This window comes from Entelurus aequoreus, linkage group LG26 (genome assembly GCF_033978785.1).
Source record: "Entelurus aequoreus isolate RoL-2023_Sb linkage group LG26, RoL_Eaeq_v1.1, whole genome shotgun sequence".
Lineage (NCBI taxonomy): Eukaryota > Metazoa > Chordata > Actinopteri > Syngnathiformes > Syngnathidae > Entelurus > Entelurus aequoreus.
Genome location: NC_084756.1, coordinates 36,505,887 through 36,530,790, shown reverse-complemented (window position 1 = coordinate 36,530,790; position 24,904 = coordinate 36,505,887). Strand labels below are relative to the sequence as shown.

Sequence of the window (24,904 nt, the reverse complement as noted above, 5' to 3'; positions counted from 1 at the left end):
AATACTTGACTTTCAGTGAATTCTAGCTATATATATATATATATTTTTTAAATTTTATTTACATAGGAAAAAAACAAACAAACTTGAATTTCAGTGTTCCAGTGGCTATCCATTAGATGGCAGTATTGTCCTGTTTAACTTCTCCGTTCATGATGAGTATATCATTTCGGCCGCCATGTCTGTAATTTCCTCGTTCTTCTGCTTCGTCTCCTTGTTGTGTGCGCAGTTGTGCACTCTATAATAGCCCTAGATGTTATGACGTCTTTGGGCAGGCAAGCGGTTTATTTTGTGGGAAAGCGGACGTGAGAACAGGCTGTCCCCACTCAGTCTCAGGTCCGCATTGAGCTGGAGGGGGCGTGGCCTCCAGCTCCGGCTGAATACCGGGAGTTTGTCGGGAGAAAATCTCTGCCGGGAGGTTGTCGGGAGAGGCGCTGAATATCGGGATTCTCCCGCTAAAAACGGGAGGGTTGGCAAGTATGTTCTTGTCTTGTGCTCCTATTTTGGTGGCTTTTTCCCTTTTCTTTGGTATTTTCCTGTAGCAGTTACATGTCTTCCTTTGAGCGATATTTCCTGCATCGACTTTGTTTTAGCACTCAAGAATATTTCAGTTGTTTTTATCCTTCTTTTTGGGGACATTGTTGATTGTCATGTCATGTTCGGATATACATGGTAGACGCCGTCTTTGCTCCACAGTAAGTCTTTGCTGTTGTCCAGCATTCTGTTTTTGTTTACTTTGTAGCCAGTTCAGTTTTAGTTTCGTTCCGCATAGCCTTACCTAAGCTTTAATGCCTTTTCTTGAGGGGCTCTCACCTTTTGTTTATTTTTGGTTTAAGCATTGGATACCTTTTTACCTGCACACTGCCTCCCGCTGTTTCCGACATCTACAAAGCAATTAGCTACCGGCTGCCACCTACTGATATGGAAGAGTATTACACGGTTACTCTGCCGAGCTCTAGACAGCACCGACACTCAACAACAACACATCATTTGCAGACTATAATTACTGGTTTGCAAAAAATATCTTTAACCCAAATAGGTGAAATTAGATAATCTCCCTCGGCACACCAGACTGTATGTCAGGGCACACTAGTGTGCTGCGGCACAGTGGTTGAAAAACACTGGAATAGAGTATGTTAATTATTTCAATCTTTGCAAAAGTATATTAAATATTTGCTTTTGCCAAATTCAAGCTTTTCCTGCATTTAGTTTACCACAATGGTATTCTGATGTAACCACCAAATGATTCATGAGAAACCAGCAGGGGGGAAAAAAAATGCTGTTTTATATTTCTCCATCTAACTGGCGACACAATCCAGCAACTTTCAGCCATTGCTGAGGAGAAAATTGTCTCTTTGAGGGGAAGAGTGCGTAGGAGGAGATTTGAAAAGGACATTTCAAGAGACAAGTAAGATGGTGAAAAAGGAGAGAGCATGCAGCTAAAAGGAAGATTTAAGGGCACCATCGACAGCCAAAATGCTGCATAAACTTCAAAGCCAAAAGCAACCGCAGCCAAGCAATAAGGCAAATTTGTTCCTTTTCTGCTTTTTTTTTTTTTTTAAACGTGATTTAATAAGATAAGTTGATATTTTGAAGCAGGAAACAACCCCTTGAGAAGTATGTGCTTATAGTATGCCTGGGAACACATTCTAATTAAAGCAAGATACTTCAAAACTAGGCGCCTGATTTACTAAGATCCAAGTACCAGGCGCTAGACAGCGTGTGCAAACAAAAAAAATAGTGTCTACTATTAGTGGGCTTGTTGCGTGTGCAATTGAAAAGTGGTGCAGACGGCCTTAATAAAATGAAGATTTTGCGTGCGTACGGGGCTTTTACCACACAGACATTTGATCATTTTCTGCACATTGATGTTATCGTGCTGCGACCTGTGTGCGATGTGTTGAACCGGCAGCACACATCTACAATCCGGAACAGCAATCTAGACCAGTGGTTCTCAAATGGGGGTACGCGTACCCCTGGGGGTACTTGAAGGTATGCGAAGGGGTACGTGAGATTTTTTTTAAATATTCTAAAAATAGCAACAATTAAAAAATCCTTTATAAATATATTTATTGAATAATACTTCAACAAAATATGAATGTAAGTTCATAAACTGAACATCAAATCAAGTAGGCTATTCCATTCATTACAATGCAACAATGCAATATTCAGTGTTGACAGCTAGATTTTTTGTGGACATGTTCCATAAATATTGATGTTAAAGATCTTTTTTTGTGAAGAAATGTTTAGAATTAAGTTCATGAATCCAGATGGATCTCTATTACAATCCCCAAAGAGGGCACTTTAAGTTGATAACTTCTATGTGTAGAAATATTTATTTATAATTTAATCACTTGTTTATTTTTCAACAAGTTTTTAGTTATTTTTATATCTTTTTTCCCAAATAGTTCAAGAAAGACCACTACAAATGAGCAATATTTTACACTGTTATACAATTTAATAAATCAGAAACTGATGACATAGAGCTGTATTTTACTTCTTTATCTCTTTTTTTCAACCAAAAATGCTTTGCTCTGATTAGGGGGTACTTGAATTAAAAAAAAATTCACAGGGGGTACATCACTGAATAAAGGTTGAGAACCACTGATCTAGACAACAGAAACCTATGCGTGCTGACTACGTAATTCTGTGTGCAAAGCTGTGGATTGCATCACCAGCGCATTCATGCGTCTGGAATGACTCAAAGGCAAGAAAATGAAAGACGTCTTTACATGTAGGAGATATACTTAAAGGCCTACTGAAAGCCACTACTAGCGACCACGCAGTCTGATAGTTTATATATCAATGATGAAATCTTAACATTGCAACACATGCCAATACGGCCGGGTTAACTTATAAAGTGACATTTTAAATTTCCCGCTAAACTTCCGGTTGAAAACGTCTACGTATGATGACGTATGCGTGTGACGTCAATGGTTGAAACGGAAGTATTCGGACACCATTGGATCCAATACAAAAAGCTCGGTTTTCATCTCAAAATTCCACAGTATTCTGGACATCTGTGTTGGTGAATCTTTTGCAATTTGTTTAATGAACAATGGAGACTGCAAAGAAGAAAGCTGTAGGTGGGATCGGTGTATTAGCGGCTGGCTGCAGCAACACAGCCAGGAGGACTTTGACTTGGATAGCAGACGCGCTATCCGACGCTAGCCGCCAAACGCACGGATGATCGGGTGAAGTCCTTCGTCCTTCCGTCGATCGCTGGAATGCAGGTGAGCACGGGTGTTGATGAGCAGATGAGGGCTGGCTGGCGTAGGTGGACAGCTAATGTTTTTAGCATAGCTCTGTGAGGCCCCGTTGCTAAGTTAGCTTCAATGGCGTCGTTAGCAACAGCATTGTTAAGCTTCGCCAGGCTGGAAAGCATTAACCGTGTAGTTACATGTCCATGGTTTAATAGTATTGTTGATTTTCTGTCTATCCTTCCAGTCAGGGGTTTATTTATTTTGTTTCTATATGCAGTTAAGCCCGATGCTATCACGTTAGCTCCGTAGCTAAAGTGCTTCGCCGATGTATTGTCGTGGAGATAAAAGACACTGTGAATGTCCATTTCGCGTTCTCGACTCTCATTTTCAAGAGGATATAGTATCCGAGGTGGTTTAAAATAGAAATCCGTGATCCACAATAGAAAAAGGAGAGAGTGTGGAATCCAATGAGCCAGCTTGTACCTAAGTTACGGTCAGAGCGAGAAAAAAAAGATGCGTCCTGCACTGCACTCTAGTCCTTCACTCTCAAGTTCCTCATCCACGAATCTTTCATCCTGGCTCAAATTAATGGGGTAATCGTCGCTTTCTCGGTCCGAATCGCTCTCGCTGCTGGTGTAAACAATGGGGAAATGTGAGGAGCCTTTCAACCTGTGACGTCACGCTACTTCCGGTACAGGCAAGGCTTTTTTTTTATCAGCGACCAAAAGTTGCGAACTTTATCGTCGATGTTCTCTACTAAATCCTTTCAGCAAAAATATGGCAATATCGCGAAATGATCAAGTATGACACATAGAATGGATCTGCTATCCCCGTTTAAATTTTTAAAAAATAATTTCAGTAGGCCTTTAAGTAAATTATTACTAAATAAAAAACACATCAATTGAATTCATTTTAATCAGCCCCTTAAGTCATCCAGCAGCTATAAAATTATATTTCTGTCAGTCTAAATATGTTGACACGCACATGTAAGGCGGAGAATTCTCGTCCGTCCATCGTCAGCCTTTGCAGCGCGAGCAGCTCATTTCTCACAGACATGTGCGTCCGTGTCAGATAACACGCTCTTCTGTGTTATATGTGTTTTATGTTGCACGATTGCACCAAGTAAAATTCCTAGTTTGTGAACCCGTTTTCAAACAATGGCAATAAAAACTATTCTGATTCTGAAGCAAAATAGTGCTATCAAAACGGCGCCAGGTGTTGATACATCCCATTGTGCGTGCTGTTTGAGATATAACTGTTTTTTGAGGCTTTCTGAAAAACATAGGTGGGCACGTACCAAATCGCTACACCACTATTACAAAACCCAAAAGCAGTGAAGTTAGCACCTTGTGTAATTCGTACTTAAAAAGGGAATACAATGATTTGCAAATCCTGTTCAACTTGTATTCAATTGAATAGACTGCAAAGACAAGATATTTCATGTTCCAACTGGGAAACTTAATTTTTTTTGTGCAAATAATCATTAATTTAGAATTTAATGGCAGCAACACATTGCAAGAAAGTTGTCACAGGGGCATGTTCACCACTGTGTTACATGGCCTTTCCTTTTAACAACACTCAGTAAACGTTCGGGAACTGAGGAGACACATTTTTTTAAGTGGAATTATTTCCTATTTTTGCTTGTGAAGTGAATTATATTTATATAGCGCTTTTTCTCTAGTGACTCAAAGCGCTTTACATAGTGAAACCCAATATCTAAGTTACATTTAAACCAGTGTGGGTGGCACTGGGAGCAGGTTGGTAGAGTGTCTTGCCCAAGGACACAACGGCAGTGACTAGGGGGCGGAAGCGGGGATCGAACCTTGAACCCTCAAGTTGCTGGCATGGCCACTCTACCGCCCCGCTTGATGTACAGCTTAAGTTGTTCAACAGTCCGGTGGTCTCTGTTGTGCTATTTTAGGCTTCATAATGCGCCACGCATTTTCAATGGGAGACAGGTCTGGACTACAGGCAGGCCAGTCTAGTACCCGCACTCTTTTACTACAAAGCCACGCTGTTGTAACACGTGGCTTGAACACGTGGATCGAAGGTCCGTAATATCATGGCTTACGTGCAGTAATTTCTCCAGATTCTCTGAACCTTTTGATGATATTACAGAGCGTAGATGGTGAAATCCCTAAATTCCTTGCAGTAGCTGGTTGAGAAATGTTGTTATTAAACTGTACGACAATTTGCTCAGGCATTTGTTGACAAAGTGGTGACCCTCACCCCATCCTTGTTTGTGAATGACTGAGCATACCCAATCACGGCACCCACCTGTTCCCAATTAGCCTGTTCACCTGCGGGATGTTCCAAATAAGTGTTTGATGAGCATTCCTCAACTTTATCAGTCTTTTTTGCCACTTGTGCCAGCTTTTTGGAAACATGTTGCAGGCATCAAATTCCAAAGGAGCTAATATTTGGAAAAAATAAACGTTTTCCAGTTCGAACGTTAAGTATCTTGTCTTTGCAGTCTACTCAATTAAATATAAGTTGAAAAGGATTTGCAAATCATTGTATTCTCTTTTTATTTACCATTTACACTACCGTTCAAAAGTTTGGGGTCACATTGAAATGTCCTTATTTTTGAAGGAAAAGCACTGTACTTTTCAATGAAGATAACTTGAAACTAGTCTTAACTTGAAAGAAATACACTCTATACATTGCTAATGTGGTAAATGACTATTCTAGCTGCAAATGTCTGGTTTTTGGTGCAATATCTACATAGGTGTATAGAGGCCCATTTCCAGCAACTATCACTCCAGTGTTCTAATGGTACAATGTGTTTGCTCATTGGCTCAGAAGGCTAATTGATGATTAGAAAACCCTTGTGCAATCATGTTCACACATCTGAAAACACTTTAGCTCGTTACAGAAGCTACAAAACTGACCTTCCTTTGAGCAGATTGAGTTTCTGGAGCATCACATTTGTGGGGTCAATTAAACGCTCAAAATGGCCAGAAAAAGAGAACTTTCATCTGAAACTCGACAGTCTATTCTTGTTCTTAGAAATGAAGGCTATTCCACTAAATTGTTTGGGTGACCCCAAACTTTTGAACGGTAGTGTACACACCGTACCAACTTCACTGGTTTTGGCTTTTGTAAATACCATTGGGAATTGTTAAGTAAAGGAATGTATTTAAAACTAAAATTACGACTGAAATGGAATAGGTCATGGATTTCGGGGTTTTAAATTCTAATATTTTTTAGCCAAACGGACTTACGTTTTAAAGATCACAGGCCACAACATTTGGTATACCCGCACAGCCGTTTGGAGTAACCTAATTACTTCAATATGACACACTACTTGTGCTTTGTGCAGCCCTTTGAGACCTATGTGATTAAGGGCTGTTTAAGTACACTTTGATTGACTGCTGGCACCATTGTTAAACGAATACCTCGCCCGCTTTAAAGTGAGCATTAGCATCTTTGGAAAGGCAGTAGCGTTCTCGGGATGAAACGTTATGCAGGTGTATCAGCGTGTTGTTGCAGCCAGCGAGTGTAAGAGTTAGGCTGACAGCAGCAAACTTTAGTGGCAAGAGGAAATGAGATATTGTGTGTACTCACGCGGACACTCAATCAACTGTTGGATTCGAGTGGCGTCTCCTCCGCTGTTAACGTGACAGTTGTCTGACAAAAACACACAGACTCTGCTTATTCACTCCATGTCTTAGACACACTTGCAGCATGAAAGCCTTTACACGAGCATGACACACAGAGAGCTTCAGGACAGACGATGACGACGCAGGAGTGACAAACACGGGAGGAGCATGGCAAAGAGAACAGAGAGAAAACCTGAGCACAACGCTGAGGCGTTTCAGTCAGACATGTAAAAGGTAGTTGTTCTTCAAACAGGAAGTAGACAGTTCAAGTGGAATACGTGAACTCATCAGTTTAAACCACTATAGTTGGAACACTTCACACCACATTTTCTCCATCCAAACAGTTTGCTTCCAAAGTTCCAAGACTCCTCCTACTAATCTGTGCATTGCGCCTGAGAGACAGCACTTATACTGCAAGACATGATTTACTGAACCGTGCTCGTATAAAATAACCTTGTGCTGAAAAGTACCATGAGGTGATTACGTCCAACCAAAGAGCAGACCTCAATAAATCAATAACCCAGTGGTTCTTAACCTTGTTGGAGGTACCGAACCCCACCAGTTGCATATGCGCATTCACCCAACCCTTCTTTAGTGAAAAATACATAATTTTTTTTTTCAAATTCAAGACAAAGTTATATGTTTTTGGTAACACTTTAGTATGGGGAACATATTCTAAGTAACAAAGACTTAATTTAGAGTTATTTGGACACTAGGGGAACATATTCTAAGTAACAAAGACTTAATTTACAGTTATTTGTACACTAGGGGAACATATTTTAAGTAACAAAGACTTAATTTAGAGTTATTTGGACACTAGGGGAACATATTCTAAGTAACAAAGACTAAATTTAGACTTATTTGGACACTAGGGGAACATATTCTAAAGAACAAAGACTTAATTTAGAGTTATTTGGACACTAGGGGAACATATTCTAATTAAGTAACAAAGACTTAATTTAGAGTTATTTGGACACTCGGGGAACATATTCTAAGTAACAAAGACTTAATTTAGAGTTACTTGGACACTCGGGGAACATATTCTAAGTAACAAAGACTTAATTTAGAGTTATTTGGACACTAGGGGAACATATTCTAAGTAACAAAGACTTAATTTAGAGTTATTTGGACACTAGGGGAAAATATTCTAAGTAACAAAGACTTAATTTAGAGTTATTTGGACACTTGGGGAACATATTCTAAGTAACAAAGACTTAATTTAGAGTTATTTGGACACTCGGGGAACATATTCTAAGTAACAAAGACTTAATTTAGAGTTATTTGGACACTAGGGGAACATATTCTATGTAACAAAGACTTAATTTAGAGTTATTTGGACACTAGGGGAACATATTCTATGTAACAAAGACTTAATTTAGAGTTATTTGGACACTAGGGGAACATATTCTAAGTAACAAAGACTTAATTTAGAGTTATTTGGTTAGGGTTAGGGTCAGAGGGTTAGGGTTATGATAAGGCCATGCCGAATAAGGCATTAATAAGTACTTAATAATGACTAGTTAAGAGCCAATATGTTACTAATTTGCATGTGAACAAACAACTAATTAATGGTGAATATGTTCCCCATACTAAAGTGTTACCATTTTTTTTTTTTTTACTGGTGCATAAAATGAACCGTGCATGAACATCACCTTGTTCAAACAACAAAACCAACACAGTGCATAAACTGAATCCGTATCCGTAATACGCCGATAGGGAGAAGTTTGTATTTACACGATGAGTCGGGTGTGTTTTGACCTCCGCCGAACCCCTGAGGCCCACTCACCGAACCCCTAGGGTTCCATCGAACCCAGGTTAAGAACCACTGCAATAACCAAATAGCTTGGACTCAACATCACAACTTAGAGGAAGGTCTTTTGAATAGGAAAGTAGAAACACTGCGATGGCGTCCACATAAAAGACATCTTCTGGGGGACCAGTGCTTCTCAAATATTAGGGTATTGAGGGACTTCCAGCATTAGCGTCTTTTCGTTCTCCAACAATACACAATCCTCCAGCCAGGTGGCAGCACTGCTTGAATTAATCAACAGGCTCAGCCAGGAAATGATACCAAATATACCTCTGTAACCCTTCAGTTTACCAGCAATTAGGATAGAAATATATAATTAATGTCGTGTTCTTGTTAGAATTTCAATTCAGGGGCTGTGGGAACATTTTTTTGTCACCTCAGGGGGTAGATGCCAGAAAATAATTGGTGTTACATTCAAGTCTTTGTGTTTACTCAGAAATTCCCATCGCCTAAAGGACTCAGCTGCCACGGAGATGGATGAGCATTTTTTTTGTCTTAAAAAGGTTCCTACTGGGCTAGAGAGTAAGGAGAACTCATTACATGTTGGGGCAAAACCGGATGTTGTTCAGCATTACAAAGATTGGAAACAGGTGATTAATATTGTTTGATATGAGATGAGGCTGTATAACAGTTTAAATATGCTGAACAAACTTGTTTTGTTATCTTAAAATGTAACATTCCTTTATTGTAATTAGCCTTTTTTTCCCCCAATAAAGTAGCAGTAGAGTGGAAAAACAAGTTGACTTCATATGCTTATTTGTGTAAAGTATGTGAATATACTGTCTAAAATGTCACAAATTCAGTCAGCCATTTTGAATATTCCGCTCCGAATATCTTTGGTTATTTTCGGAGATTGACTTCACAGTAGTGACGCTTCTGCACTTTGACCATATTAGATAAGTCATACTGGAAATACGCAAAAATTGTGTGTATCATTCACAATCCTTATGTAAGACAACAACTAGGGATGTCCGATAATGGCTTTTTGCCGATATCCGATATTCCGATATTGTCCAACTCTTTAATTACCGATACCGATATCAACCGATATATGCAGTCGTGGAATTAACACATTATTATGCCTAATTTGGACAACCAGGTATGGTGAAGATAAGGTACTTTTTAAAAAAATTAGTAAAATAAGAAATAAATTAAAAAAAAATTCTTGAATAAAAAAGAAAGTACAACAATATAAAAACAGTTACATAGAAACTAGTAATGAATGAAAATGAGTAAAATTAACTGTTAAAGGTTAATACTATTAGTGGACCAGCAGCACGCACAATCATGTGTGCTTACGGACTGTATCCCTTGCAGACTGTATTGATATATATTGATATATAATGTAGGAAGCAGAATATTAATAACAGAAAGAAACAACCCTTTTGTGTGAATGAGTGTAAATGGGGGAGGGAGGTTTTTTGGGTTGGTGCTCTAATTGTAAGTGTATCTTGTGTTTTTTATGTTTATTTAATTAAAAAAACAAAAACAAAAAAAACACAAAAAAAACGATACCGATAATAAAAAAAACGATACCGATAATTTCCGATATTACATTTTAACGCATATATCGTCCGATAATATCGGCAGGCCGATATTATCGGACATCTCTAACAACAACACATCTTCTTGGCTTTTTTTATGTAGTCGAAATCGTAAATAAATAGCTAACAATTGAGTCAACAGATGGAGGGTCCTCTGTTACGCTCATTATACTCTTTTAAAAAAATTCAGAAACCGCAACAATACCCCATTTACATGTTGTGACCTAAAAATGTATCAAATAAGAGTGTTATTGTTATTATAAGCGCTAACGCAAACAGACTATTTTAGTGGCGCATTGATAGCAGTGAGCTAGTGCTAGCTTACGCTGCTATTGTTGACAGTATAAGCCGGCGGCTGCTTCTGCTTCGTCTAAAACTTGCTAAAAGTATATTCTAGATTATAATTCATGCATCTCTCACCTGCCAGTTGACAAATGTGTATGGACCGACAGGCCGGTCCACTTTCACATCCCCCGAGATGGTGAAAAAGACAAACTAGCAGCAACTTTTTTTTAACCCTTCATGAGGATTGCGAATGATTCTTCATCCAAACAGAATTATGTGAGCTTCCCGTCGGTCTGCGACCCAGCGAGAGTGGAAATATTACAGTAGGTGTTTGTTTTTCATGGTTTATTACGGTTAGCTTGTATGTTTAGCACCTAGCAATGCCGGGATCCGCCGGGTAGAAGTAATAATACCTGGGATTTATATAGCGCTTTTCTAAGTACCCAAAGTCGCTTTACATGTTAAAAACCCATCATTCATTCACACCTGGTGGTGGTAAGCTACTTTCGTAGCCACAGCTGCCCTGGGGTAGACTGACGGAAGCGTGGCTGCCAATTTGCGCCAACGGCCCCTCCGACCACCACCACCATTCATTCAACATTCATTCACCGGTGTGAGCGGCACCGGGGTCAAGGGTGAAGTGTCCTGCCCAAGGACACAACGGCATGGTAAGAGGCGGGGAGCGAACCTGCAACCCTCAGGTTTCTGACACGGGCGCTCTACCCACTACGCCATGCCAAAAGCCAAAACCAGTGAAGCCGAAGTCGGCTTCTAAAACTTATTACTCATCCGCTTCGTGTTCGGGCTCAAAAATAGAAGGTTCTGGATCATCATTTTCCCAAAGTAATCACTGTTGGCTCTCACAAGGACTGATTAGCATTGTTGTTGATGGGGGAGGGATCTGTGGTTCCTCTATGTGAGGCGATCATGTGACTGGCTTCCTCATTAACTCTCGAAATGGCTCAGGAACCTCTGTGAGATTGGTACTATTTTGATAATATCTATTTATTAGCTAACTTTGGAAGTCTTTTGGTGTCATAAATCAGATATTTATGATATTAGCTTCAATATGGAGGCAACTTGTTTTTCCACTCTACTGGCACTTTAAAGTGATGATCATAATGAAACCACCACTACCATCTGCGTCTTCACCGACTGCACCCTCGTCCGTGTCCGTGTCCTCCTCATCTTCCTCTTCTTCTTCCTCAGGGCTCTCGGGTGTCTGCAGGCTTGGACCCTCGACCGCGGGCTCCTCTCCCGCCTCAGGGGAGCCTAAGTCCTCATCTGTCATTTGACCACATGACACAAGGGTCGTTTTGGGTTGGAAAGGCAGAAGATTCTTCACAAAGTGAGCAGTGTTTAGGAAGGAGTGGGGGGTTCAAGCACCTCCGGCATTCTGTGTGCTCATTTCCATCACCAGACACCAAACCAGGCGAAGCAAGCTCTATTGTTGTTTTAACCCCCAGAAAAAGACAGACAAAGAGGTGCCCGCCGAGGGAATCCACCCAGATCATTTTAGAGAGAACACGTGTCTGGTGAAACAGCCACACACGGACGTGGACCAGGCATAAACCAGATCATGGTGACATAGAGCAGTATTTAAGTTGATTATTTCAACGGATTCATGTCAGAGCAAGCAGTGAATCATGGTTAATGTCAACAACCTACACCAGAGCAGTAAACCAAGGCACAGGCGTATTTTAATTAAGGATGTGCTCCGATTAGCATCGTGACCACTCTGGTGCACTCTCAGGAGGAACAACCATCCATGTGGACATGATCACCCGAGAAGAAGAAGAAGATGAGGGATAGGTGATGGCCAGCATTAGCCAGATGAACAGAAAGCGACCACAAGCACCAGTCTGTGGTCGTGCGTGCAGGAAGATGTCATGCAGAATTCATGCACGCAGGATGTGGAGGTGAAGTCGGAGGCCACGGAGGACAAAGATGAGAGAGTCCGGCCAAAGAAGGCGACACTCACCCAGACTGTTGTTTTCCTTAATGCTTTTCTCTTGGAGCTGCTCTAAGCGCACTGTGGGCGAAAAATAAGCGTTGACTGGCTTGGTTGCCTGGGTAACCACGTTTACGGGATGTTGGATGCTTGATCGGCTGTTGAGTGTGTTAAGAGTTGGAGCAGGAAGGTCCGTGTGCGAGTACCCTGCAGGGCGGCGAGCCTCTCGTTGGTGAAGTCGTTGTCGGCCTGTAGAGCCTCAATGCGAGCCTGGAGAACCTGCTCCTTCTCCTCCATCTCCTCGATCCGCAGCTCCAGCGCTCGCTTCTCCGACGCCCCCCGCTGGGTCAGCTCCTCTTGGCGGCCCTCCGCTGCCTGCAGGAGGGGCACAGGTGGGCACAATAGTTGAGAAAAGGGATGATGGTGAGAGAAAGGGCCGTGAAGCAGTCGACGGGTCAGAAGACTGGGCCAAAAAACTAATAAAGGGGGGAGAATTAAAGCCCGGCCCATACCAATTATTAGTACATGTAACAATAAACGACAACTCAGCTAAAACTTCAGGCGGTCAATGACGACTCAACTAAAACTTCAGGTAGTCAACAATAAACGACGACTCAACTAAAACTTCAGGTACTCAACAATAAACGACGACTCAACTAAAACTTCAGGTAGTCAACAATAAACGACGACTCAACTTCAGGCAGTCAACAATAAACGACGACTAAACTAAAACTTCGGGAGGTCAATGACGACTCAACTAAAACTTCAGGTAGTCAACAATAAACGACGACTCAACTAAAACTCCAGGTAGTCAACAATAAAGGACAACTCAACTAAAACTTCAGGGAGTCAACAATAAACGACGACTCAACTAAAACTTCAGGTGGTCAACGAAGACTCAACTAAAACTCCAGGTGGTCAATAATCAATAATAAACGACGACTCAACAAAGACTTCAGGCGGTCAACGACAACTCAACTAAAACTTCACGAGGTCAATGACGACTCAACTAAAACTCCAGGTAGTCAACAATAAACGATGACTCAACTAAAACTTCAGGCGGTCAGCAACAACTCAACTAAAACTTCAGGAGGTCAACGACAACTCAACTAAAACTTCAGGTAGTCAACAATAAACGATGACTCAACTAAAACTTCAGGCGGTCAGCAACAACTCAACTAAAACTTCAGGAGGTCAACGACAACTCAACTAAAACTTCAGGAGGTCAATGACAACTCAACTAAAACTTCAGGAGGTCAATGACAACTCAACTAAAACTTCAGGTAGTCAACAATAAACGACGACTCAACTTCAGGCAGTCAACAATAAACGACGACTCAACTAAAACTTCGGGAGGTCAATGACGACTCAACTAAAACTTCAGGTAGTCAACAATAAACGACGACTCAACTAAAACTCCAGGTAGTCAACAATAAAGGACAACTCAACTAAAACTTCAGGGAGTCAACAATAAACGACGACTCAACTAAAACTTCAGGTGGTCAACGAAGACTCAACTAAAACTCCAGGTGGTCAATAATCAATAATAAACGACGACTCAACAAAGACTTCAGGCGGTCAACGACAACTCAACTAAAACTTCACGAGGTCAATGACGACTCAACTAAAACTCCAGGTAGTCAACAATAAACGATGACTCAACTAAAACTTCAGGCGGTCAGCAACAACTCAACTAAAACTTCAGGAGGTCAACGACAACTCAACTAAAACTTCAGGTAGTCAACAATAAACGATGACTCAACTAAAACTTCAGGCGGTCAGCAACAACTCAACTAAAACTTCAGGAGGTCAACGACAACTCAACTAAAACTTCAGGAGGTCAATGACAACTCAACTAAAACTTCAGGAGGTCAATGACAACTCAACTAAAACTTCAGCTGGTCATCTATAAACGACGACTCAACTAAAACTCCAGGTGGTCAACAATAAACGACGACTCAACAAAGACTTCAGGCGGTCAACGACAACTCAACTAAAACTTCAGGTAGTCAACAATAAACGATGACTCAACTAAAACTTCAGGCGGTCAGCAACAACTCAACTAAAACTTCAGGAGGTCAACGACAACTCAACTAAAACTTCAGGAGGTCAATGACAACTCAACTAAAACTTCAGCTAGTCATCTATAAACGACGACTCAACTAAAACTCCAGGTGGTCAACAATAAACGACGACTCAACAAAGACTTCAGGCGGTCAACGACAACTCAACTAAAACTTCAGGTAGTCAACAATAAACGATGACTCAACTAAAACTTCAGGCGGTCAATGACAACTCATCTAAAACTTCAGGAGGTCAATGACAACTCATCTAAAACTTCAGGAGGTCAATGACAACTCAACTAAAACTTCAGGCGGTCAACGACAACTCAACTAAAACTTCAGGAGGTCAATGACAACTCAACTAAAACTTCAGGAGGTCAATGACAACTCAATTAAAACTTCAGGCGGTCAACAACAACTCAACTAAAACTTCACAAGGTCAATGACAACTCAACTAAAACTTCAGGAGGTCAACAACAACGCAACTAAAACTTCAGGAGGTCAATGACAACTCAACTAAAACTTCAGGAGGTCAATGACAACTCAACTAAAACTTCAGGCGGTCAACAACAACTCAACTAAAACTTCACGAGGTCAATGACAACTCAACTAAAACTTCACGAGGTCAATGACAACTCAACTAAAACTTCAGGCGGTCAACGACAACTCAACTAAAACTTCACGAGGTCAATGACAACTCAACTAAAACTTCAGGAGGTCAATGACAACTAAACTAAAACTTCAGGCGGTCAACAACAACTCAACTAAAACTTCAGGAGGTCAATGACAACTCAACTAAAACTTCAGGAGGTCAATGACAACTCAACTAAAACTTCAGGCGGTCAACGACGACTCAACTAAAACTTCAGGTAGTCAACAATAAACGACTCAACTAAAACTTCAGGAGGTCAATGACGACTCAACTAAAACTTCAGGCGGTCAACAATAAATGATGACTCAACTAAAACTTCAGGCGGTCAACGACGACTCAACTAAAACTCCAGGAGGTCAACAATAAATGATGACTCAACTAAAACTTCAGGCTGTCAACAACGACTCAACTAAAACTCCAGGAGGTCAACAATAAACGACAAGAACTAAAACTTTAGGCGGTCAACGACGGCTCAACTAAAACTTCAGGTGGTCAACAATAAACGACGGCTCAACTAAAACTTCAGGCGGTCAACAATAAACGACGACTCAACTAAAACTTCGGGAGGTCAACAATAAACGACGGCTCAACTAAAACTTCAGGCGGTCAACAATTAACGACGACTCAACTAAAACTTCGGGAGGTCAACAATAAACGACGGCTCAACTAAAACTTCAGGCGGTCAACAATAAACGACGGCTCAACTAAAATTTCGAAGGGTCAACAATAAACGACGGCTCAACTAAAACTCCGGGCGGTCAACAATAAACGACGGCTCAACTAAAACTTCGGGAGGTCAACAATAAACGATGACTCAACTAAAACTTCGGGAGGTCAACAATAAACGACGGCTCAACTAAAACTCCGGGCGGTCAACAATAAACGACGGCTCAACTAAAACTTCGGGAGGTCAACAATAAACGATGACTCAACTAAAACTTCGGGAGGTCAACAATAAACGACGGCTCAACTAAAACTTTGGGAGGTCAACAATAAGCGATGACTCAACTAAAACTTCAGGAGGTCAACGACGACTCAACTAAAACTATAGGTGGGCAATGACGACTCAACTAAAACTATAGGTGGTCAACAATAAATTGACGAATCAACTAAAACTTCAGGAGGTCAATGACGACTCAACTAAAACTTCAGGCGGTCAACAATAAACGACGAGAACTAAAACTTTAGGAGGTCAATGACGACTCAACTAAAACTTCAGGCGGTCAACAATAAACGACGAGAACTAAAACTTTAGGAGGTCAACGACGGCTCAACTAAAACACTAACTTTCATGGTCAGGTACGTCCACTAATTGGAGCAGCACTTTCCTGAACAGTATTCTAAGTAATCCAACTTCAGTGTCTAGCCAAAGTACTGCAAGGCAGTTGAGTTGAGTGGCAGCCCACCTTTATTTTGTCTGTAAGCTCTTTGATTTCATTGACTGCAGCGTTGTACTTGTTGGCCAGCTCCCTCAGCTCCTCCTGGCTCCTCTCAGACATTTCCTTCAGGTGGGTGCACTCGTCTTCCGTGTTGCTCAGCGAGCGCTGCGGGGCACAGAAGTCAAACATCTCGATCTTTCCCAGCCAACATCAGAAGACCACAAATTGATTCTGGCAATGGTGTGGAGGTCCCACCTCCACCTCCGACAGCTTTCTGACCACCTCGATCTTCTCCTGCAGGACTCTCCTGAGAGACTCTTTGGCCGTGGTCTCGTAGTTGTGTTTGTCGTCCTGGAGAGCAAGGAGCTCTTTCCGGATGCCGTCCTCTGTCTGGGACTGGGAGGAACATGCATGGACAAGTAAGTGTTACTGGTTCAAAAGGTCTGGGTGAGAGTGTGCCTCACCTTTGAGTAAGCCTGCAGTTGACTGCCCATCACCTCCAGTCTGGACAGCAAACGGTCTTCATCAATCAGAGCCTGATGAAGGAATATGCTCAGTTCACGGCTTCCGCAAAAAACCTTCCTGTTATTCAGGTTCTTTTCCCGACCTGCCAGCTGCTCTCCGAGGCCTCCTGAGTGTTGACGAGCAGACGCTGCAGAGTGGCGAGCTTCTGCTCCAACATCTGCTCCCTGTGTAAGGCCTCCTGGCAGACAGAGGGACGGGATCGATACCATCAGTCATGGAGAATTTGATGCATGTCTTCTAATGTGATTCAGTGGTTTGGGGTGTCATTGTACGGGACTGCCAGCGGGTGTCGCTGTGTTACCTGTAGATACTGGGAGAGCTGGAAGAGTTCCTGAGAATACATACTGGGAGTGTTGGCCGCAACCTGCAAGAGACACACATAAATAGAGTTTGGTGAAAAATTAAGCGTTTGGATTGTTGGAGGGCCAAAATGAGAATAATCCTAAATAAACCCATTTATACGGAGGTTTATTTGTGTCTTTATTACGAAAGCTTTTCTTTTTTTTCCACCGAATTTATGCAAATTAATTGCAAAACACCCTATTGAAATGAAGTGAATTATATGGCTTAATTTAATATTATTCTCCCACTTTGATCGTATTTCAGAAGGCCTTTTATGCTCGAAAACTCACCAATTTTTGCAAGCATGTCCGATCCGGCAAAAAATCTGATATTTTAGGGGTCCTGAACCCAAACTTCAAAAATTGGCTGTCTAGGGCCTCCTTTAAAATAAAAAAAAATTGGGCCCCTCGCTCCTGTTTCACGTATCGTCACAAAAATCGCCAGTGGCGTCCTTAATGACTGGATGCATGTAAAAGTCTCAAGAACCCATATTTGAAAACCAACAGGAAGTCAGCCATCTTGGTTTCCGTCGGCCATTTTTAGGCCAAAAACAGGGGTCATACTGCAAAGAGCTCCTTCTAGGGACTTTGACCAAACGAGTTGCCTTTAAAATGAAACATACTACACAGATAGGCGATGATAAATTGCGAAGGAATTTTGCCTTCGCCTTAGAATGTGGCCGTGGCATGGCGCCAAACTGTGACCTGATGGCTCGGCACAAAACTTTAAACGTTTATAACTCGGCTCCACAAACTCAGATCCTGATCAGAATTGGTACAAATGATGATTGTGACACCGCAAAGTGCAAGATGGGTCAGTACATATTGGTACACATTCGTGGTGGGCGGAGCCTGGCGGCAAAAACTGGTCCTCGCCATCAACCATCAAACTGTCATTACTTCACTTTTGATGATCAGATTTCCTTCCAAACTGATATTGTTGGGGTCTGATCATGACTAGTCGATATCGACACCAGCATCGCCTCATTTTGGTAGAAACTTATAACTGTCGTAACTTCCTTCCACATGCACCAATCTTCCTGAACTTGTGTGATTTATTTTTATTCCATATTTGTTTCCACTACCGCACCTTAAGTTGGAGTCCTTAATCTCGCTAAATGCAAATAAAATGACAATAAAGTCCATTCTATTCTATTTTTTTCGATGGTGGGTTGGGGCATTGGGAAGGACTTGACTGTCATGCTTGTTGTCCGCCGGCTCACGCGAAACCCGAGTTGCATGGTGGTGCAAGGGCCCTGATGCTTTTATTTGTTTCTGGTAGTTATAATTATATGCTTTTACTTGTAATTGTATTGAGTTTGTGGACCCCAGGAAGACTAATGGGTTGTTGTGGCAACCAGCTAATGGGGATCCTTAATAAAAATCTAATCAAATCAATGCTGCTTGCAGCTTTAAAGTTAAAATTTTGTGAACTGATTTTTTATTTTAATTAAATTACGCTGACAATGTTATTGAATAAAAAAATTGTACGCAAAATTTGTGTTTAAAAAATAAATTCATTAAAAAACTGTTTTAAAATTCAGTGTAAAAGAAATTCTGTGCAGAAAAAATATTGGTTGCTTAAAAAAAAAAAAAAAAAAAAAAAATTCCATTTATCTTCTTCTGCTTATTTGAGGTCGGGTTGAGGGGGCAGCAGCCTAAGCAGAGAAGCCCAGACTTCCCTCTCCCCAGCCACTTCGTCCAGCTCCTCCAGGGGGATCACGGTGTGTTCCCAGGCCAGCTGGGAGACATACACTACCGTTCAAAAGTTTGGGGTCACCCAAACAATTTTGTGGAATAGCCTTCATTTCTAAGAACAAGAATAGACTGTCAAGTTTCAGATGAAAGTTCTCTTTTTCTGGCCATTTTGAGCGTTTAATTGACCCCACAAATGTGATGCTCCAGAAACTCAATCTGCTCAAAGGAAGGTCAGTTTTGTAGCTTCTGTAACGAGCTAAAGTGTTTTCAGATGTGTGAACATGATTGCACAAGGGTTTTCTAATCATCAATTAGTCTTCTGAGCCAATGAGCAAACACATTGTACCATTAGAACACTGGAGTGATAGTTGCTGGAAATGGGCCTCTATACACCTATGTAGATATTGCACCAAAAACCAGACATTTGCAGCTAGAATAGTCATTTACCACATTAGCAATGTATAGAGTGTATTTCTTTAAAGTTAAGACTAGTTTAAAGTTATCTTCATTGAAAAGTACAGTGCTTTTCCTTCAAAAATAAGGACATTTCAATGTGACCCCAAACTTTTGAACGGTAGTGTACTAACCAACCAATATTTATGCACTGAATTTTATGCAATTAATTTTTTTACATTGATTTTTTTTTTTATACACTGAAACTTTTTTATGCACCAAATTTTAAAACACGGATTTTAACAAACTGAATTTTTAAACACAGAAATTTGGGTCGCAAAATTTGATTTAATGAATTTGTCAGCATAATTTGAACATTTCAGATGAATACGTTGAAACGCAAAAAATTCAGTTGGCATAAATTCAGTCTCCAAAAAAAGTTTTTGCAACAAAGACACAAATTAACCTCCATGCATTTACAACACCAGATTAAATATTAAAAGAAATGTAACGGAACGTCAATATCACAAAAGAGGCCTTCATTTAAAACCTGACTTAAACATTTTCAACTTTAATTAACAGAAAAAGCCAGTGTGTGTGTAACTCAATTGAGAGCTGAGGGAGCGTGGGACCTAACGACACTTAATTATGTTAGAGAAGTGGCTCAAAATGTAGTCACACACACACACGCACGCACACACACACACACATTCCTCTGACAGGTTACACTGAGGCGCTGTTGTTCTGACTGTTAGAGACACAGAACAGAACACCCAAGCTTTATCGCTCTTCTTGCGGACAAAAACTCTAAGTGCCAACGTTTACAGCCTAAGAGGACGAAGAAGGACGTTTTCACACTCTCACTTAATCCAGTAAACATAAAGAGGCCATCTTGTTAGGAATGTTGCTATAAAGGCTGGCTTTCCTCAGCATGGTGAGGTCATGGCCCTCAGACCCAAGACAGGAAAAAGGGAGAAGAGCTATCGTTTCAGCAAGTGTTTTCATCTGAGAGACGTTATGTGGCAAACCACACATTCCTCTGGTCAGCTGACTACTCCAGTCCGTGGAACACAGACGGAGGGAGAACGCATCATCACATCAGGCACATTCTGTCCTTACCTTGTCTACAGGCAGCGGCAGCGGCGCCTGGATGACACTGCAAGAGAGGAGCAAACTTGGTCACCGAGAAAACAGAACGGAGGGAAGACTCAGAGAAAATAACAATTTGAATGTTTTTGTGTGCTCACGTATCAATACGCCTTCTCTGCACACCAGCTCTAAAGTATTCACGTGTGTGGAGTCTGCCGAGACCAGTGTTTTTCAACCACTGTGCCGCGGCACACTCTGCCGTGAGATAGTCGAGTGTGCTGTGGGAGATTTTCTAGTTTCACCTATTTGGGTTAAAGATATTTTTTGCAAACCAGTAATTATGCAATTGGTGGAGACAGGCACCAAAAGAGGGTGAAGGTAAAGACAAAGCAGAGTTTTAGGACAAAGGTGAATGTGTTAATGTGTAACAGGGAACTAACAGGAGACAGCAGAACTATGAGAAAATCAAACAAACCACTCGCGGCAAATCTATCAGGTAGGGGAGTAAGGATTCATCGCTATTTTGATATATGGATTTATATGTGCTCGGCAAGTTTGCCTTCCGGAAAAAAGGTATCAATCTAAGATTGTTTTAAAAGGGAATCAATCGAGTTTATCGATACTAGAAAATTAAAACACTGGATTATTATTATTAATATTAAATGGCGGATAGCTACAATGATTAAGAAAGGTCACAACAAACGCCGCAGGACAGCATCATAAATTACAACACAATAACTTTCAGCTACAGCACGATTGCAAAAGCCACAACAAATACAAACGACACAACACAATAATATAAAGCCGCAACACAACTTTAAGCCAGAAAGGACGCGACAGACACAACGGCAGTGACAGCGGTGCAAGACACAACAACACACTGCAAAAAGTGAAATCTAAGTAAGATTGAATATCTCAAATAAGGGTGATATTTGCTTATTTTCTGTCTGATAAGACAGATCACTAAGCAGATTTTATGTTAGAGTGTTTTACTTGTTTTAAGTGTTTTGGTCCTAAATGATCTCAGTAAGATATTACAGCTTGTTGCTGAGATTTGATGAGCTATATTGAGTAAAACATGCTTGAAACTAGAACATCAACTGTTGCAAAGCTGTGTCATCAACACTCACAAGTATAAAACTGCTTTTTCAAAGTAATAATTTCTTATTTTAAGCATGTAAAAAAAAAAAATCATGACTTTGACACAATTGTATCTCATAATTAAAACAGATGACAGCCAAATGCACTTTGCTGTTTTATTTTCAATGAAACAAGAGAAAATACGTACTCATATAGTAGTACAGTTGTTATTAGTGAGAAAATACTTGTTTTAAGGTATTTTTGGGTTCATTGAGGTTAGCTAATTTTACTTGTTTTGGAAAGTCTTGACAAGCCAAATGTTCTTGTTCTATTGGCAGATAATTTTGCTTAGTTCAAATAAAATACCCCTCATTTTTGTATTTTTTTTTCTTGTTTTTGAACCCTGACTTTTTGCAATGCATGAAGTGTGACACGACAACAACAGCCGAGGAGAAGTCAATTGACGAGAAAAAAAACATAAAACTAGAAGGGATGGATGAAGGAGGCTTTGGAAATTAGGAAGCGAGGGGTCAACACCATCAACAGGGATGAGGGGGCAACTTTACATGCTTCCGCACACGCTGTCCTCCATCGGCGACGCCAGGGCGCAGAACAGATACTGTATGACCGGATCGGGGAACTTTATTTAGCAGGTAAATCTACTCTTAAAATGTTGATTACTGTAGTTGTATTGAAGATTGCTTCAATACTGAAAACGTGAGCAGAAAGTGTTTCCTCTTGTTCATTCAACCTCAAGTGCTCAACAGCATCTCTGTCTGGACTGGAGCCTGCAGTGCCTCAGACTGGAAGTCTCTCCAGAGAGTGGTGAGGACGGCGGAAAAGATCATCAGGACTCCTCTTCCTCCTATCCAGGAGATGGCAAAAAGCCGCTGCCTGACCAGGGCTCAGAAAATCTGCAGAGACTCCTACCACCCCCACCAAGGACTGTTTTCAGTGCTGGACTCTAGAAAGAGGTTCTGCAGCCTCCGAAGCAGAACCTCCAGGTTCTGTAACAGCTTCTTCCCTCAGGCCGTAAGACTATTGAACGCATCAAAATAATCCCCTCAATTCCCCCCAAAAATGCATTAACTAGCTGGAATATAAAGACGATATAACATACAGTTATAAGTTTTTACTGTATTTACTTTGCATTATGATACAAACATTCTTCCCAATATATTTTAATTGAAACTACCGTATTTTTCGGAGTATAAGTCGCACCGGCCAAAAATGCATAATAAAGAAGGAAAAAAACATAGAAGTCGCACTGGAGTATAAGTCGCATTTTTGGGGGGAAATTTATTTGATAAAACCCAACACCAAGAATAGACATTTGAAAGGCAATTTCAAATAAATAAAGAATAGTGAACAACAGGCTGAATAAGTGTACGTTATATGAGGCATAAATAAGCAACTGAGAAGGTGCCTGGTATGTTAACGTAACATATTATGGTAAGAGTCATTCAAATAACTATAACATATAGAACATGCTATACGTTTACCAAACAATCTGTCACTCCTAATCGCTAAATCCCATGAAATCTTATACGTCTAGTCTCTTACGTGAATAAGATCAATAATATTATTTGATATTTTACGCTAATGTGTTAATCATTTCACACATAAGTCGCACACCCAAACTATGAAAAAAACTGCGACTTATAGTCCGAAAAATACGGTAAGTTAGAAACTAAGCGATGTCAGTAAAAACTTAGGTATTTTATATTGTAGTATATATACAAGATTATTAAGAAAATAACCAGAGGAAAGTCCATCCATCCATCCATCTTCTTCCGCTTATCCGAGGTCGGGTCGCGGGGGGCAGCAGCCTAAGCAGGGAAGCCCAGACTTCCCTCTCCCCAGCCACTTCGTCCAGCTCCTCCTGGGGGATCCCGAGGCGTTCCCAGGCCAGCCGGGAGACATAGTCTTCCCAATGTGTCCTGGGTCTTCCCCGTGGCCTCCTACCGGTCGGACGTGCCCGAAACACCTCCCTAGGGAGCGGCGGCTTTACTTTGAGCTCCCCCCGGATGACAGAGCTTCTCACCCTATCTCTAAGGGAGAGACCCGCCACCCGGCGGAGGAAACTCATTTGGGCCACTTGTACCCGTGATCTTGTCCTTTCGGTCATAACCCAAAGCTCGTGACCATAGGTGAGGATGGGAACGTAGATCGACCTGTATATTGAGAGCTTTGCCTTCCGGCTCAGCTCCTTCTTCACCACAACGGATCGATACAGCGTCCGCATTACTGAAGACCGATCCGCCTGTCCATCTCACCATCCACTCTTCCCTCACTTGTTAACAAGACTCCGAGGTACTTGAATTCCTCCACTTGGGGCCGGGTCTCCTCCGCAACACGGAGATGGCACTCCACCCTTTTCCGGGATTATTAAGAAAATAACCAGAGGAAAGTCACTTTTATCAAATATATTGGCATCTTTGAGATAGAACATACTTATATGCTCCATGGAATTACATTCTCTGTGTCCACTGACCGTTAATATTTCAAACAATAACTCTAATTTCTGATCACAATCCAGAACCATAATCAGATCAGCTCAGTTCTCTCAGTTCCTCAATGTATTGGGTCTGGATGCAACGCCTCAGCTTGTGGATGGAAGAGATGTTACCTGAAGTGTTTTTCCTGCTGTCAAAACACGAGCTGTCACAGAACAAAGTTCAATCGTTCCCTTTCTTGCCCGGCTGAAATTCTCACTTGACTTTCTTCCCAGATTTCAGGCTGCTCTCAGTTGACAGGTGGGTCACGTCATAGCAAAGCGTCTTTCCTCACACCTTCGCTGCTCCTCTCCTAGCAGCTGAACTAATACCGTGGCGACTAACAGCCGCTGCCTCTGCACTAACTAATGCTGCGTGACGCACAGGTGCACCGATATCATTTGTCAGGTGTCACATGAGGGGGGGGGGGGTGTGTGGCTCAAGCAGACTCAATCACTTCTCAAAAGCTCCACCCACCTGGGAGAGGAGCTGTAAAAATCAAGCACACCACTGTCAACCACAAGAGGTATTGCAGGAGGGTACCACGCTGATAAGAGGGGGAAAAAAAGGCACTGCGGTGGCAAACAAGAGCGCTTGGGAAAGTATTTTAGTGGGAAATACTGTATTTTTGGACTATAAGGCGAACTTAAAATCATTACATTTTCTCAAAACTCGACAGTGCGCCTTATAACACGGTGCGCCTAACGCACGTTTTGGTTGTGCTTACCGACCTCGAAGCTATTTTATTTGGTGCATGGTGAAATGATAAGTGTGACCAGTAGATGGCACTCAAACAT

General features: G+C 41.3%; 1 protein-coding gene across 7 annotated transcripts in view; it reads right to left on the bottom strand.

Moving 5' to 3' along the window:
- slmapa (sarcolemma associated protein a) overlaps positions 1–24,904 on the bottom strand; it is a 117,651-nt gene that overhangs the window by 33,205 nt on the left and 59,542 nt on the right. For 2 of the 7 annotated variants that reach the window (XM_062038190.1, XM_062038191.1), the window contains exons 4-13: positions 20,563–20,599; positions 17,313–17,375; positions 17,094–17,189; positions 16,951–17,022; positions 16,742–16,882; positions 16,514–16,651; positions 12,599–12,767; positions 12,423–12,473; positions 11,579–11,725; positions 6,768–6,830 (exon numbers count right to left, since the gene is read on the bottom strand). In XM_062038190.1, the coding sequence (XP_061894174.1) occupies positions 6,768–6,830; positions 11,579–11,725; positions 12,423–12,473; positions 12,599–12,767; positions 16,514–16,651; positions 16,742–16,882; positions 16,951–17,022; positions 17,094–17,189; positions 17,313–17,375; positions 20,563–20,599 (977 nt within the window). The remainder of the gene's footprint in view (positions 1–6,767; positions 6,831–11,578; positions 11,726–12,422; positions 12,474–12,598; positions 12,768–16,513; positions 16,652–16,741; positions 16,883–16,950; positions 17,023–17,093; positions 17,190–17,312; positions 17,376–20,562; positions 20,600–24,904) is intronic. The other 5 variants (XM_062038195.1, XM_062038194.1, XM_062038192.1 and 2 more) reach the window with 4 other exon arrangements.